The sequence below is a fragment of the Leucopleurus acutus genome (genome assembly GCF_964270905.1).
Source record: "Leucopleurus acutus genome assembly, chromosome: 15".
Lineage (NCBI taxonomy): Eukaryota > Metazoa > Chordata > Mammalia > Artiodactyla > Delphinidae > Leucopleurus > Leucopleurus acutus.
Window position 1 is genome coordinate 60,158,303 of NC_139157.1, and position 18,225 is coordinate 60,176,527.

Consider the following 18,225-nt stretch of genomic DNA (forward strand, 5'->3'; position numbering starts at 1 on the left):
ACACTCACAAAATTGAAATATATCAGTTTAAGTTACGATGCTGTGAATGTGTTTCATTTATTATTTGATTGTCAAGACTCAATGTTTGGGCTAAAAAAATTCATTCAAAATGATAGCTATCCCTGTGCAAGTACTGTACATAGTACTTAATGTACATTCTTCCACTTCATGCTTATGACAGTTGTGTGAAGTTCCATTTTATACATTAGGAAACTGGGGCGTAGAGGGAGCTTGTCCAAGTCCACACAGCTAGCTAGGAAGTGGCAGAGCTGGGATTTGAGTCTTCATTTGTGTTTTACTCACTCTGTGCTCCCTCAAAGCATTTGACCTTGTAGGATTCTTAATAAAACTGTATTTTTTTTCATTATTTCTATCTTAAAAATTCTTTGATGCTATGTGTTTGATTAGTAATCCATATTGGTTTGTAGATCTGTTTTGGTGATACTTATGGAAAACAGCTATCTCAATTTTCCACACTTTTTAAAATTTGTTTTTTGTGTTTTTTTCCCCTCTCCAATAAATGTATGATGAGAAAATATAAGGTAGGAAGAAATTAATATACTCAGGTGTTCTCAGACATTCCTCCTCACTATATTTCAGCTTTGTTTTTCCATTATGAATTTGAGCTAAGATGTCTGTTGCCTCCTCTACTCCTGACTATTGTATATTCTTTTTTTTTTTTTTTATTGTATATTCTTAACTCTTTGGCCCTTTGGACTTGAAGATGGGCAAATCATTTCTTTCCTTAATTCAGCTGATGTGCACCCACACAATTTTTAAAGGGAATTTTTAAGAAAAACTAGGGGAACACGGTTCAAAAGAAAATAATGGTTGAATATACAGAACACGGAAATGTATTTTATAACAAATACTAACTGTAATTAAAAAAAGAAACCTGCCTTTTAAGTCACACTCAACTGACTGATTAGTTATCCTGCCAGAACTGTGGAGAAAATGGTATTTTCTAAGCCATTTCTTTTCATTTTAATCTGTAACCACTAGCAGGAAAATAAAGGGAAATTTATCTCCTTTTCTTAAAAAAAAAAAAAAGGAAAACTCCCCCAAGTTGCCATTTTTAATTTCTTTTTGATTGGGTACAGTGGAAAGAGCATGGGCTCTGGTCTCAAAAAACTTTGATTCAAATCTTGGTCTGGTCACTAAGAGCAATCTTGATCAAATCTGGTGTCCATTAAATGTTCATTTCTTTTCCCTCCTGTTTTTGGAAGGTAGCATAGCATAGTATGTATAACAGGCTTTGGAGTCATAAATCCTAGCTTCTTCCCAAGTGGACTTGGGTAAACTGTTTGTAACTTCTGACTCTCATCCTTTTTTTCTGCAAAATGAATGTAATAAAGCTGGGATGGTATAAGACATACATGAATGAATGAACATATGTAAAACATCACATAATACTTGACACATAGTTGGTATTTAATCTTTTGTTTTTCCCAAACTTCATATATTTTTATGGTTTATATACCTTTTTGTGGATTTCACATGTAAAATGAGTTTCAGATACTGAATAAAACAGTACAGACTCTTCAAAATGAACCCACTTTTTTCATATAACCCACTTTTTAACCTTGAAACATAATAAATTTTTTAAAGTATGCTTTAATTCATATCAGTAGTGTACCATGGGAATAAGCCTAGATCTCATTTAATATTTTCATAATAAAAATCAAAGAATATTAATGATGGATAGAACCTTGTCTTCTTTGGTTAAATTTAACTATCTGTTAGAGAAGCTAAATATCTTTTGCTGAACCATACAAGTACTTGATGAAAAGAGACACCAGAACCCAGATCTCAGTTTTGTTAATAAAACATTTATGGAGTCTCTTTGGTGAAGCAGGCACTGTGCTAGGCCCAGGGGACATTATCCCAGCCCTCAGGGAGCTCATAGACACTTGAAGGCAGATAGACATAAAAGTTAGCAAGGTAAGTGCTAAGATACAGGTGTGCATAGTGTGCTATGGAGCATAAAGAAACGTCACTGTTTAGTGTGGAAGTTAGAAAATTTCCTAAAGGACTTGAAGCTTTGGTGTATTCTAACAGATTAATAACTAAAAGAGTTAAAAGCCTTCTCAAAAAAATCTGGTCATGTTTGGTTCACTCTCATTCACTGAAATATTTGGCAGCAAGATCACTCTTCTCTTCTATACCTGTATACTACTTTTATGAGTGACCCCCAACATCGTTGTGTATAATCCACCTGTCCTCTAAGTTTCTTCATATCCTTACTTCTAATCAGATTTTCTTTTATTTACCTTACCCACTGCCTCCCATAGTTATGCTCTACATTTTTTCACTTTTCATTTTCATTCTGTCCATCATCATTGATCTTTTCATTTTTCTGTGTTCATCCATGTCCAAACTTTCCTCCTTGGACAATGTAGATTATACAACCCCTTATTATAATCACTCCATCACAAACACCTTTAATTCCATAGCCCTTACCTATTTTAAACTTGGCAAAACCTAATACCCTTCTCTTACCCCTCTGCCACGCCCCCACCTCAGCTGAATGTTGGTGGAAAAAACTCATACACTCATTCTTGCTGACTGGTCTGACTTTAAATTCTCGATCATAAATCTTTTCAAGTGGCACTCGGCTCTAGAATGTTTACTTTTCTACTCTCCAAAACAACTTATTTCAGAATTCCTTTTTTAACACACAGTTCAACACATGCTGTGCCCCAGTCACCTTAGCTAAGCATCTTGCCTCATAAATCATTGAGAAAATAGGACCAGTCAGTTGAGAACTCCTTTATGTTTAAACCTTCTAATCTCCCAATGTGCCTGCTTTGTACACAACCTCTCAATCTGCTTTCTGTTATATTGGAAGTGTCACTGTTTCCCTCAAAGGCTAATTCCTTTCCCTGTGTACTGGATCCTTTCTCTTCTCACCTGTTCAAGGACCTTATATATCTTCACTTAAGTATCACTACTTCCTCACCTTCTATTATCTCCTCAACCTGCCATAGTTAAGCATCTGTGTCTGCCATACCTGAAACTACTGTTGTCAAAGGCATCAATAACTTCCACATTGTCAAATCTAAGAGTTCTTTGTTCTCATTTTAACCTCTCAGTAGCATTCAACCCTGTTGACCCCCTTCCCTTTCTGAAATATTTCTCTTGGTTTCCATGATGCCTGGTGTCCTTCCTACTTCATTGGCCATTGGGTTTTGCTTATAGACTCCTCCTTTTGCTTCCTACCTAAATTTTGGAATAGCAAAGGGCTCTCACTTCTGGATCCTTTTCTCTTTTCCATCGTCTTTCCTAGGTTGATCTTATCTAGTCTCTTAGCTCTAAAAGCCATCAATATGAAAGTAACATCCAAATTTATATCAATAGCTCTGACTTTTCCCTTGAGCTATAGACCCATATGTCAGTTGTCTACTTAATATTTCCACTTGGTTGCCCTGTGCACTTTCTCATGTGTTCCTCCCCTAGTCTTTGCCATCTTAGGAAGTGGTCCCATCAACCCATTTTCTTAAGCCAAATGAGAGTTCTCCTTAATTGCTGTCTTTCCTTCATACCTTAATGTAACTCATTAACAAATCCTATTGTCTCTGTTTCCAAACATATCTCTAAAGTTGTCCACTTATCTTAGTCTTACAGTTTCACAGAGTCACCTCCTAACATTTTGACAGGAGGAGAAGGAAGTAGAAAAAAGTAGACATTTTAATCTCATCTTCTGTGATGGAATAACCATACATGTTTGTTGAAAAGTGACACAACACTGAATCCCAGTCATTCAACAGTTATTTATTTAAAGCATACTATATCTCAAGCACCTTCAAATTTCCCAGCATTTCTACTTTGTACTTGACCTCTGTCTGATTTTCTATTACATTGGAAGTGTCACTGTTTACCTTCTAACTGCTCTTAACTACTGTATTCATTCTCGATGCATGATCCAATGTACTATTTTTTAAACAATCATTTCATGTCACCCGTGTGCTTACAATCTTGTAGAGGCTTCCCAACATAATTAAAATAAAAACCATAATTCTGACTATAAACTGTAAAGCCTCAAATGAGGTATGATTCCTGACTATCTCTGACTTAATCCTATAATATCAAGCTTACTGCTAATTCAGGAACTTTCCATGTGTTTTCTCTGTGATGAATGCTTTACTTTCAGTTCTTTATGTGGTTGGCTGTTTTTCATTCAGTCATTTAGCCCAAATGCCAGCCCTCAGAAAGGTCTTTCCATTCTTAATTCCTGGTAAAATAATGACCCACATCCTCTACCAGCTACCCTACCACATTACTCTGCTTTTTCTGTTTTTCATGGTGGTTGTAATTGTTTACATTTATCTTGTTTGTTTCAGTGTCCTCTTTTTCCATTCTCCACCAAAGTGTAACTCCTATTAGTGCATGTGCCATGTCTGACTTATTCATTGCTTTATGCCTAGTACCTTAGAATAGTGTCTGGTGTATAGTAAGCTTTGAATAAATGATTGCTGAATGATTGGAATTCAGTGATGTGTCACTTTTTAACAAACATGCATGGTTGTTTCATCATAGAATATTAAAGTGTCACTTCTTTTCTACTCTCTCCTGTTGCCACTTCCTAAAAGGTTAAAATTTATGTACTCTGCCAATCCTCTGGTTTTTAGAAGAACAACGCTTATATTCCCATAAAGAATTTGACCTCATATTGATACTTAAGTATGAGCAAGTCCTCTGCATTTGTGTACATCTTAATTATTCGATCATTTATGCTATTTCATTCTGGTTTGGGTTTCTTTTTCAGTCTCTGGGTTCTACACCATTCAGTTATTAAATACCTATTGTAATTGTTAAATAACTGAGTAAAAAGTCAAAGTGAGTTATGTAATTTCAGTTATCTGAATATACTAATGATCTCTAAAGCAAAGTTTTAGAAGTATACCTTATGCTGATTTAGACGTTCTGGTCTGAAGATGAGAATGGGTATGACTTGGTGATATATATTTATATTCTTTTTAGGAGCAGGTTATTCAGTGCAATATCAACTGATAATGTGTGTTGCCAGAGCGCATTTAGCTCCTCACAATTTCAGTTTATTTTTTAGGATGGTATACTAGAAGAGCAGTTACGAATGTATCTTCACTGTTGTTTGACCCTTTGTGATTTCTGGGAGCCAAACATTGCAGTTGTCACCATTCTGTGGGAATATTACAGTAAGAACCTGGTGAGTAAATACAGTATGAATTTGTTCCAGGAATTTGAAGAATTTGTACGTGATATATGAGGAATATTTTCATGGCTTAATTATATATAATTATGGATTTTTCTTAAAACTAATTTTTCAAAGAAGATTAGCTCAAAAACACTTATGTTTCACATTGTCTAAAGAGCATTGGCATAAGGGAATGGAGCATGTAAGGTCCCTTTTCTCTTTTTTGTATTAAAATACTGAGTTTATTTCACATGTATATTTTTGTCTCCCCACCATTTCCATTTGTCTGACCACCACTACTACTATGTCCTATCATAACATTCCATACATACTTAAAGCCAAGCAAAGGGTGGAGTTCCATCTTTAAAAACTAAACAGGCATTTTGGACAACACATTCTTGGCAATGGAACCTGGACAACATTTATCAGACACGGTAGGGGAAGTTCTCACTCTGCATTATAAAAAGGACAGCCAGATATCAACTGTTACAGAAATGAAATAAGATGGAAGATTTTAACAAACTGTTTAAACTATTTTCTTAAAGAGACTTCCTCCACTGCCAGAGATCTTGAATAGCCTCCTGATCAGTCATCTGGAAACAATTCTTCACATAATTGATGAATTTGGCTTCCACTTTGGGAAGGGAACCACCTTTTTCTATACTTGCTTGCATTTTTGCTTTAATGTCTTCTACAGAGCTAGGTCCTTTTGGTGTTTTAGGAGTTTTTTTCCTGTTTTTTGAAGGATTCTTGACTTTTTGATCTTGGTATTGATGGTTTTGAGTCTATTCCATTCTGGTTTGATTTTTGTGCATTTTTGCCTGGAGTATCTCGTACAGATTTCTTTACTGGAGCTTTTTCTTCAGCTTCCTCATCATCACAGTCATCATCATCGTCATTGTCATCATCATCATCATCGTCATCATCATCATCTTCATCTTCATCAGCAGCAAGTTTTACTTTTTTCCGTGGAAACTTGCTACCACTTCCAGGGACAGAACGCTTTCCAGATATACTAAGGAGTGTCACATCCTCCTCCTCTTCATCTTCTGACTCTGCATCTTCCTCCACAGCTATTAAGTGCTGTCCACTAATATGCACAGGCCCTGAACCACACTTCAACCGTAAGACCACAGGTGGTGTTATTTCAAAGCCCCCAAGGGAAACCGTTGGCTGCACAGACATTTTCAAAGTTGCCAGTGTTACTTTAACTGGACTGCCTTCATAATTCATCGCCTCTGCTTCGACAATGTGCAATTCATCCTTTGCGCCAGCCCCTAAACTGACCGTTCTTAAAGATAACTGGTGCTCATTTTCATCATTATCCACCTTAAAGTGATAATCTTTGTCGGCCTTTAGTTCACAACCGAAAAGATAGTTCTGGGGCCTCAGGGGCCTCATGTCCATGTCCATCGAATCTTCCATGGGTTGGTGGCACGCACTTCAGTGGGAGAGAAAGTGGACGGACATAAAAGACTACAGTTACAAGGAACAGTTGCGCAGGACGGAATCAGACCAGGGCCCCTTTTCTCTTAAGAGTGAGATTAAGCAAAGTAGCCCAGATTGTGCCAGAAAGATATTTTTTAAAAATCTTCTTTTATAAGTGTTTTCTAACAACTATTGATTGCTTGCAACACATTAAACAGTTAGTGCTATCTTGAATAAGAACTAGTCTTGGCATTTGAGTAGCTTATAGGCTAGTGGGCAGAAGCACAAATATTGTAGAAAAAAAGTTATAATACTGTGGAAGGCTAAAGGAAGGAGTATCTGATCCAGTTTACGGACTTGTAGAAGACTTTATGAAGTCATAATTTTTTAAGTTGACCTGGGAAATGAGTAGAATTTTCCAAGTACATAAGAAAATGAGTATCCAAGCAAAAGGAATAGTGTGGACAAATGTAAAGAGACATGAAAAACATGATTTATTCCTACTGTGTTAAATAGTTCTGAATGATGGTTCTGAGGTGATTATGGAGAGATATGGGAGATAAGGAAGGTAGAGAAGTTAGTCTGGGGCTGGATTATGAAGGGTTAAAGATAATTGTTGAGTTATGATTTATTCAGGAGACGTTGGAAAGCAAGGATGTGACACATTAGGTATGTGTTTGAGAAAGTTTTTTCTGAAAGTAGTATAAAGGAATTGGGTACAGATGAGTTAGTAGTCCAGTGTAGTAGTAGAAGCAAATAATGCAGTGAGTGAGAACTAAAATATGGATAGTGGATTTTAAAAGGAGAGGACAAACTTGGAAGATAAAATTTTAAAGGTACATTTAAAAGACTGAGTTACTTGTGTGTGGAGAGAAGAGAAGATTTGGAACATTTGGTTCTCTGGGTAAATACAAAGTGAACCCCTCAGTCAAGGTGGAAAATAGATATGGAGGATTTACAAGTAAATTACAAGTTTGGGTTTGTACATATTGAGCATATGAAAAATGGGAAAAATACCTTTCTCTGAAGCACATTGTCAGGCTGGTGGGAGAAATGACCAATTCTGATTCTCAGGCAGAATGTATACAAGATGAGTCTAGAGTATCTTGTCATACCTGAAAGCAAGGAAGGTATCAAAGTAAGCTGGAGTCATGTCAGAAGGGCACAGGAGCCAACTTTAAGGAGCTCCCATTGCCCAACACTGGGTAAATTTGGGCATAGGGAAGTTTAAATCCTTGAGTTTATGGTACTTTTAGAAAAGTTGTTATTCTGGAAACTGTAAATAAATGAAAATATAAACTATATTTTAGAGTACCAGATTTCTGATGAGGTAGTTTAGAAGGAATGATAAAAAATCTCTGTTCCAGGGCTTCCCTGGTGGCGCAGTGGTTGAGAGTCCGCCTGCCGATGCAGGGGACACGGGTTCCTGCCCCAGTCCGGGAAGATCCCACATGCCGCGGAGCGGCTGGGCCCGTGAGCCATGGCCGCTGAGCCTGTGCATCCGGAGCCTGTGCTCCGCAACAGGAGAGGCCACGGCAGTGAGAGACCCGCGTACCGCAAAAAAAAAAAAAAAAAAAAAAAATCTCTGTTCCATACCTCCGATGAAATAAGCCATCTGGATGATGATCATCCGTGGCTGCTCACACTGCAGGGATCACTAAAACGGATAGATCAGGCTGACAGCATGGTCAGTCTCAACATCACAAAAAGAAAGACGGTGAGAACGTATGTACCTCTTTGCTAACTGAAATAGGAAGTACTCAGTACTACCAATGAAAGATTCTCACCAGAAAACTTGACCTGAATCTGACCAGTCTGCTAGGTACAGCTACCACTTTACAGAAAAGATAGAGGATGAAGGAATATATTAATGAGTCTAGGAAGATACAAGCAGCTAAATCCAGAATCTAGGAAATACCACACAGTAAATTACCTGATAAATGTTGTGACAAAAACATTGGGAAATTTATAGAATAAAAGAGATTTAAGAGGCATGTCAACCAAATGCAATGTATGGATCTTGTTGCTATCCAAAGTTGAAAAAACTAACGGTTAAAAAGGCATTTTGAGGATAATCCAGGAATTTGAATACCCCTTGGTGTTCTGTGCTTGAATGGAATTTTTATTTTAGGGGAATATGTGGTAATGGCTGTGTAATTTTTATGATTAAGAAGAGTCAAACTTCTAGTGAGCTAATTGGGATTTACAGCTTTCCATATTTATTTATTCAGAGACTTAATACTTGTTTTCTGTCTTTTGCTTTTAGAATAGTTCTTTCAGTATTTCTAGGCTTCCTTTGAAAGGCCTTACATATGTCATTAAGTCACCCTTGTCTATGCTAGAAATGGTGAAGACCTGCTGTTGTGATAAACAAGATCATGACCTGTATAAATCCAGCAGTAGTTACACTTTTTTCCTTTGCATTTTGGCAAAAGTTGTTAAGAAAGCAATGAAGAACAATGGCCCTCATCCTTGGAAACAAGTCAAAGGAAGGTATGTGCCATATCTTTCTTTGTCATGAATGTTCACTTATATCTTTGGAGAAGTTTTACTGTTTGTATTTTTTAAGTTAACTTGTGCTTGTTTGTCTTTATGGTTTACATTTTAAATGTATTCGTTAATGTAGGACAGCAAATTATGGAGCATTTTGATCTTGCCAATTTGTTATAGTAAGGAACAAACCTAGTATACATAACTTGGGGAGGATTTTAGCTTCTTATTTATCTCATCAGTCCTAAAGTTTGAAATTCCATATATTAAATGCAGGGATATAAGAGAACTGTTACTTTTCTTGTCAAAATTAATTGTAATGTTTTATGTAATTCTTTGCATGTATTTTATTAAAAGTTATAGAAATAAGAAACATTTCCAAATCATACATTGGCAGGTGGTAGATTCAGTCTATAAAACTTCGTGTTCTTGGAACCCACCAGTCCCACAAGCCCTGCTTTCTTGCATGAAAACTAACCAGAATCTAATAGAACCAAATAACTCTGATGTTCTCATTTGAGGAGTATGCCATTTTCATTTCTGGTGTGGTAAAATAAACTTTTGATCACATTTGTCTATTCTTTTTTGAAAGTTTTGCTTGTTAAATGGGTGTGATTTTTTTTTTTAACATCTTTATTGGAGTATAATTGCTTTACAATGGTGTGTTAGTTTCTGCTTCATAACAAAGTGAATCAGTTATACATATACATATGTTCCCATATCTCTTCCCTCTTGCATCTCCCTCCCTCCCACCCTCCCCATCCCACTCCTCCAGGCAGTCACAAAGCACTGAGCCGATCTCCCTGTGCTATGCAGCTGCTTCCCACTAGTTATCTACCTTATGTTTGGTAGTGTATATATGTCCATGCCTCTCTCTCGCTTTGTCACAGCTTACCCTTCCCCCTCCCCATATCCTCAAGTGCATTCTCTAGTAGGTCTGTGTCTTTATTCCTGTCTTACCCCTAGGTTCTTCTTGACATTTTTTTTTCTTAAATTCCATATATTTGTGTTAGCATACGGTATTTGTCTCTCTCTTTCTGACTTACTTCACTCTGTATGACAGACTCTAGGTCTATCCACCTCATTACAAATAGATCAATTTCGTTTCTTTTTATGGCTGAGTAATATTCCATTGTATATATGTGCCACATCTTCTTTATCCATTCATCCGATGATGGGCACTTAGGTTGTTTCCATCTCCGGGCTATTGTAAATAGAGTTGCAGTGAACATTTTGGTACATGACTCTTTTTGAAGTATGGTTTTCTCAGGGTATATGCCCAGTAGTGGAATTGCTAGGTCATATGGTAGTTCTATTTGTAGTTTTTTAAGGAACCTCCATATTCTTAATTGTCTAACCTTGTTCTACTTCTTTTGCCTATTAGCCCCTTTTCTAGCCCTCTGTGCAGTAGACTGCCCTCTACCACTTGCTCAGCTTATGTGGTGGAAGCTCTCACAGCAGAATACTTTTTAATTTAGGTAGAGACTTCTCAAGAATCACTACATGAAATTCCTGTTTGATTCACACAATGAATAATTCTTACAAGGTTATGGTGATACAGTTTGGATTTTTTATTTAGAATATATATATATATTTAATGGTAGTGTCTTTGTTAAACCTCCAAGTAATTAGGTAGCTCAAACAGTAGTTTTTTTATTTTGTTCTGTTTGCCAGTTTGTTTTTGAATCTTAAATCATTTTATGGAAGACATAATACTCAGAACTTGATTGCCAAAAGAAATTGGAATTCAGTAACAAGTCTCTCTACCAAGCGCTATCATGGGCAAGATGGAGGATATAAAGATAGTTAAGCAGATCTTTACTTTCAAGAGCTTATCAGCTTCATTGTTTATAGATAAACATTTAACCTCTCATAAGCATTAATCATTTCTATCTTGAATAAACCAATTATAGAAGTTACAAAGAAATTTAACAATCCATAAGTAAGATTCAAAATGGTTTTCAATTCTAATCCCTTAATTGATGAAAGAAAAGTACATCAACTTTTAAATTGTATTAAATAGTACTGACAGCAGCTTTTTAAATGGCTAGTCTTGGATATTTGAGCACTAACAATTTTTCTTTGTAAGTAGGTAAAAATAATTTTTCCGGAGCTTTAAATTATGTCTTAACATATAAGTACAGCAAGAGTCAAGTCTTTGTGAAGGGTAGATGGAGAAAGGGTTTAAGGAAAATTGTTACATAAAATTGCCCTGTTAAGATTTCTATAAAGTGCAACAAGTTGTACTTAAAAGGATTATGTACTCTTTTTTATTTGTCAATAAGAATTTAAAAAGAAAGGTAATGGGGGGACTAAAATAAAAGGAAAAGCCATGTACTATATGAAAAGAACATTTTTACTGTCCTTTGGGGAAAGCCACTGAATCCTTTGATTCACTTATAGATGCTTGCTGCATCCTTGAGAAATGTGAAGGTAAGTGGGGGCAGTGGTGTTCTGTGAGGTTGTTTTCTAAGCAGGAAAAGTGACACAATAGCACCATAATGTAGAAATAGATAACAATTTAAAGTAATGAGACTGTCATGAGTATTGAGTGAAATGTTATTTTGAAAGATGCATTTTTGTGAATGAAACAATTTTATTAATTCAGCTTTTTGTTTTACAGGATATATTCTAAATTCCATCAAAAAAGAATGGAAGAACTAACTGAAGTTGGTCTGCAAAACTTTTTCAGCCTTTTTCTACTGTTAGCATGTGTGGCAGAGGTGGAAGATGTAGCAAGTCATGTTTTAGGCCTCCTAAATTTCCTCAAGCCTGCCTTTATAACATCTCCTCTCATTTGGAAGGGTCAGATGGCCTTCCTCTTGATGTACACCCAGAAAAACCTGGACATCAGTGTTTTGGCTGAGATATTTTCAGGTGCTTTCCGGGAGAAAGCAAAGGAGTTCTTGGTATCTAAGAATGATGAAATGGGACAAAGACAGACTCTCTGGTCACTTCTTTCCATATATATTGATGGTGTTCAAGAAGTGTTTGAGACTAGCCATTGCTTGCATCCTTCCCATGAAAAACTGCTTAATGATGGCTTTAGCATGCTTCTACGAGCTTGTCAAGAATCTGAACTTAGGACAGTGTTGAGCTTTCTACAAGCTGTTCTGGCCAGAATCAGGTATGTTTTCCAGTAACGTTCTGATTTATTGATTTGCTTTATATCATCACCTGTGTTGATTCTGTATTAAAGTTTTCCTTTTGACATACTCATGAAATTCTGTTGTAAAGAGAGGAGTTAAAGGAGTTTTACTGCAATGTAACATAAATCAGTAATTTTCAAACAGTGCTTCTTTGAAAGAAAGCTTATGTGCAAACACATAAAACTAAACTAAATCAAGCATAGCTCTGGTGTAGTCCAAGAGCCATGCCTCTTGGCCCCTTCTTTCCTCTCTGCCTCTCCTAGAAGAGCATTATTATCCAGACGGATATTTCAGACATTCTAAGCAAGACCATGAGCTCAAATCTGATGTCGCTTTCATTGAAACATACGCAGTTTTGTGTGCGTAAGGAGATTTTGGCCACATTATACCATTAAAAAAAAGTAAGTTTCTTTAAATATTTTGCTGCAGAGTTGCAACCTCAAATGCATGAAATATTTGGTTGGCCAAAAAATTTGTTTGGGTTTTTCCAAAAGATCTTACAGGAAATCCCAAACGAGCTTTTTGGCCAGTACAACACTTCCAGCTGAAATAGTTTATTCTAAGATTAAGATAGGAGTGTTCGGGGCTTCCTTGGTGGCACAGTGGTTAAGAATCCGCCTGCCAATGCAGGGGACACGGGTTCGAGCCCTGGTCTGGGAAGATCCCACATGCCGTGGAGCAACTAAGCCTGTGCACCACAACTACTGAGCCTGCACGCCACAACTGCTGAGCCCACGTGCCACAACTACTGAAGCCCACACACCTAGCTCCGCAACAAGAGAGGCTGCCATAATGAGAATCAGCCTGCGTACCACAACAGAGTGGCTCCCACTCACAACTAGAGAAAGCCCACACACAGCAATGAAGCCCCAACACAGCCAAAAATAAATAAATAAATTTATTAAAGACAAGATAGGATTGTTCTATTTGTAACACCAATCATCTATACAAAACTTACTGTTCTCAGATCCACTTAAATTATGCAAATGTGCAGATAGCCTCCGACCCAAACAATAATGGATAAGAACAGTGATTATGACATTTATTGCCTATAAGGCCCTTTCTACATAACAGTTTCACCTTTAAATACATGTTCTTGAGAAGTTAGATACTACCACTCAGTGCAGTTAGTTACTGTCACTAAAAAGTTGTGTAAAAGATAGGTATAAAAATATGATTTTATTTAAAATCATGTCTGAAGTTAACGAAGAGACTGCGTCCCTCTTAGCTGCACATTACAAAAGTGGCATCTGTTTTTCAAAGATAGTAAACTTGATGAAATTTCCGAATTTTGGACATTTATTCATTATGAGTTTCATTACTAATTCATTACTAATTACTAATTCATTACTAATTCATTACTAATTTTCTTAATTTATGTTGGGCTGTGTGTTCATACAGATTAATCCACGGGTTTTCACTCTTTAGATTTTGTGTAGTTTTTATATTTATGTACTCTAGTTCTTGATCAGATAATCATTCCCCTTATCCCCCAATGTAAGCTGTATCAAATTTTTAGGTGGATGGCTAGATAAATGGATAAGTAAATGAATAGCCAACTTCATTAGAAGAAGCTTTTACTGATTCTGGATCTTCTCCACGAAGTACATTTGTTCTTTCTTAGTCTAGTAGAGTTTATTAGCAGATGATATACTTTTCCAAGTGCCAAATTCATTTTGTTTGTTCAATTTTTAAATAAGTGGTAAGTAGTGCTTCTGGGGCAGAATTAGGAATTTCCTGTGCTTCTGGGGCAGAATTAGGAATTTCCATATTTCTGGTACCATTTTTGGTTTGTTTGTTTATATTTGTCTGAATATACAAAACAAGAAGGAAGAGGAGGGAGCTGGTCTAAACCATCCTGGTGATAGTGCTGCACTCCGGGCAAAGGAGTAGAAAATGATGTGAGAGTTTGGGCATCTTGGGAAGATGCAGTCATGGAACCAAGTGGCAGAATCCATATATCTTTCTACCTTTTCCATTAAAGATAGACAAGTCTTTTTTATTTGTCTTAACAATTGTATTGTTTCTTATATATGTTCTTTTTAAACAAAGATTCATATCTTACAAATACTATTTAATTTTTTAGTTAGAAATTTGGAGGAACCTATTTTTTTTTGAGGTTCTTCAAAGTATTGGGTTAGCCAAAAAGTTTGTTCAGAAAACCTGAACGAACTTTAGGTCCAATCCAGTAGTTTGGAAAGCAGTGGGGCAGTGTGGAGGAATCTTCTTTTGTTGTGAAATTTTTCTTTTTTTCAATTTTAAGGAACATTTATTTATTTATTTATTTATGGCTGTGTTGGGTCTTCGTTGCTGCACATGGACTTTAGTGGCAGAGATTAGGGGCTCCTCTTCACTGCGGTCAGGAGGCTTCTCATTGCAGTGGCTTCTCTTGTGCACAGCACAGGCTCTAGGCGTGCAGGCTTCAGTAGTTGTGGCATGCGGGCTCAGTAGTTGTGGCTCATGGGATCTAGAGTGCAGGCTCAGTAGTTGTGGCACACGGGCTAAGTTGCTCTGTGGCATGTGGGATCTTCCCAGACCAGGGCTGGAACCCGTGTCCCCTGCATTGGCAGGTGGATTCTTAACGACTGTGCTACCAGGGAAGTCCCTGAAATTTTTCTTTGAATTGCAAATGTAGTATGTTGTGTTGGTAAAAATGGTAAAAGAAAAAAAAAATGAGGTATAAGGTGACAAGTAAAAGTTCCTCTCCCCAACTTCACTCCTTAATTCTCTAGTTCAATGGTTCTCACCTAGGGGTGAGTTTTTCCCCCAGGGGACATTGAGCAGTGTCTGGAGAAGTTTTTGATTGCCACATGTATGAGGGGTGCTACCCAGCATCTAGTGGGTGGAGGTCAAGGATACTGCTACATAAATAGCCTACAATGTACAGGACAGCCCACGCAACAAAGAATTTTCTGGTCCAACCTCAGTGATGCTCTATTTCTACTCCATAGATTAAAATGGTTTGTTATAGAACCTTCCAGACTTCTTCCCATTCATAGGCTTAAAACACAAAAGAAATGATCTTTGTTCTGCAACTTCATTTTTTCACTTAATATTTCCTAAACAGCTTTTCATGTTAGTATATGGAGACCTATCTAGTTGTTTTTAATGGCTACTTAGTGTTTTATTATATGGATGCACCAAACTTTATTTAGCCAATCCCCAAATAATGGAAATTTATATTATTTACCATTTTGTTATTATAAACACAGTTTTAACATCTTTATATATGTATTCTCTGTGTACTTGTGAAGGTATATCTGTAGATTAATTCCTAAGAGTGAATTTGTGTATGTGCATTTTAAATGTGGGTGGATATTCCAGTCCCGTTTAATTGTCCCATTTAATTTTAAAAAATTTGCACCAATTTCAGTCTCCCTGATCGTGTATGAGAAAGCCTCCTTTCTCATTTTTAGATTAGTGTATGGAGTATATTTAGAAAATATGCATTCCAAGATAAACACAGAAGTTTGTTAAAAATGTTAATGTAAACTTGGTAATAGGAGAAGGAGATTTATTTTGAAGGTTGGAGAGGCTTTAAAAATGGAAATACAGTGAAAATAATAAATAGGAAATTACTTTTTCTTTATTTACTGACTTTTTGTCTTCAAGCTCTTAACTGGAACTTTTTTGGTCATTCTTCAAAAGTAGTAACTAGAAACACAAGAATAATTCTTGTATTCTTAAAAGATGTACAGTTTATAAATACTATCTCATGTATTTCTTTACCAATCCTGTCATCCCTGTTTATAGATGAAGAAATGGAAACATGGAGACTTTTTACTTTTTGTAATTTACCTAAAATAACACAGTTGTTTCTGAATCACCCCTCAGACTCTAACCCCTATACCATAGCTGCCTTCTTACACTGTCTTTATAATAGTTTACAAATGACTAAACAGACACTAACCATACCACTACAGTTTTTATAAATTAGGAAGTAATTAGATGAATGAAATCTGTTGACAAACCTGAAAGTATTACCACTACTCATGTATACTTCTGAGTGCTTCTACCTTTTATTTTTGCTGCGAAAAAAAAAAAGGTTAATTTCTTATTGGGGCTTTTGATTACTTTTGTTTTTATAATTTTGCAAGTTACATATTTTTTTAATGAGTCACTAGTTGGAAAAATAAATCACAAAGAGGTGTGGAGACAAGTAAATCACATTTTATTTATAATAGTAATTTATCTTTGATTTATTATTAGCACCACTTCAACCATCTAAATTTCACTTCTGGTAAAAAATCAAATTTTTGCCGTTTAAATTCAATTTAGTAGAAGTTTTTAGCATTAGAGCATCTCAGGAGTGTTGCGAAAATATTGCTTGCCAAGTACCTTGTAAACTATAATGCATCTCTGTTAATCCATGTATTCAGAAGTACAGAGGTCAGAATCAAGAGGCATAATGACAACTCTCAATTATATAAGGTGAGAGTAACTTTACATTTGTATTAATAATTTCTTTTAAACGAGATGTGGTTTGAGATTGTAATTTGGTATCATCTTGACCAGGGGGCAAGGAGTATGTTGTTGTTCTTCAGGACTAACCAGTGAAAAAAGGACACAACTATTTATGTTGGTAACATTTAATTCCTTGTACAGATGTTTATTTTTGGTTTTGCTTTATACTGGTCAACTGTGATCAAAAACAATTGCTGTAAGAGAATGTGAAATCATGTAGAACTTCTGTTGCCAAGGTTATCGAGCAGTATGAGATCAATGTGTGAATAAGAATGGTGTAGTAATGTGCAGGTCATTATTAATGCTGTCATGGTTTAGGCACTGCCATCTTTTAAATTTCTGAAGCTTGCATAGTAATTCGCACACAGTTCTTCAATGAGACTGATTGCGGTATATAGTAAGAGGGACTGTGACTTGCATAGTTTTATTTTATTATATCAGTCTTCAGTACTTCCTTCCAAGGCAGATATTGTCAAGACAGACTTGCTTTTAGTTTGGGATCTTTGGGGGAAAAGGGGCCCCAGAGATCATTCAGAATTGTTTACCTTAAAAAGAAAGAAAGAAGGAAAGGAGGCAGGGAGGAGAAACACAAGAAAAGTCCTCTAGGTATTTGATCATAGAGATGTGTTCCTAATTTCTTAACCCAAAATCTGAAACTTCACTGAAGATCTTTTCATAGGCATCTTTTAGGTATCCTATAATATTTTTTCTACTAATACTATTAGAAAGTTTAAAAATAATTTGAATAGTTGTTAAAAATTAAAACGTAGGGGTGTTTTTTCCTTTTAAGTTAAGAACAGAGCTAAATTCTTTGAATTTTGGTTTAGATAGGGAAGATGGGTTACATAGATTGATGATATTTATTCCTGGCTGCATCCCTGACAAGGGAAAGAATGAAATACTTTACCTTAACAATCTCTTCTGTTTTGTAATTCAGGTGGGAATAAGGTACCGGTCCCTGCATAAATGTGTGTGCAGGATGTGTGCCTGTGTGTGTTGAACTAGGTAATAGTTTTATAACTGTATGACAGAGAAATTATAAGTAGGAAGGAACTAAGCTCACTGATTAAAGGGAGAAGCGGCTCCCTCTAGGCTGTTAAGAAATAATAACTTCATATGCCACTTTCTGCTAACTGGAGCTGCTGGCTCACCAGAGCATTCTTTATCGCTGATTAGGTAACATTATGAAAATACTGACTTGGTTATGTTAACTAAATGCCTCTGTGTTTAAAACTCCGGAAGTCAAATAGTTTGAGCAGTCATCTTTAACATTTCACATTCCCTTTCCGAAATCACATTTCTAGTTCTCACTTGGCTGTTATTTGAGGTTAATATAAAAATGGCAGTCTTTAATTTGTGGAGTTAGGTGTAGCCAAAAGCTTTTCTTTAATTATATCCATTCATGCTGCTATAGTTAAGGGTCTGTCAGCATTTCCATTATAAACCTCCATTTTCAGGGTTTTATAACACAGCTATGAAAATTAGCTCTGGGCAAAAACTTGACATACAAGGCCTCATGAG

At 36.2% G+C, this 18,225-nt stretch overlaps 1 protein-coding gene and 1 pseudogene across 2 annotated transcripts in view; one reads left to right on the top strand and one right to left on the bottom strand.

Annotated features, from left to right (window-relative positions):
• The window catches only part of MMS22L (MMS22 like, DNA repair protein), a gene marked incomplete at its 3' end in the record, with an annotated part of 139,983 nt that overhangs the window by 45,685 nt on the left and 76,073 nt on the right, over positions 1-18,225 (top strand). Inside the window, exons 13-15 of the mRNA XM_082856033.1 lie at positions 5,066-5,185; positions 8,868-9,094; positions 11,715-12,218. Of these exons, the coding sequence (XP_082712159.1) occupies positions 5,066-5,185; positions 8,868-9,094; positions 11,715-12,218 (851 nt within the window). The remainder of the gene's footprint in view (positions 1-5,065; positions 5,186-8,867; positions 9,095-11,714; positions 12,219-18,225) is intronic.
• On the bottom strand, positions 5,433-6,686 carry LOC309972126 (nucleophosmin-like; annotated as a pseudogene). The gene has a single exon. The product of its transcript is annotated as a nucleophosmin-like (transcript).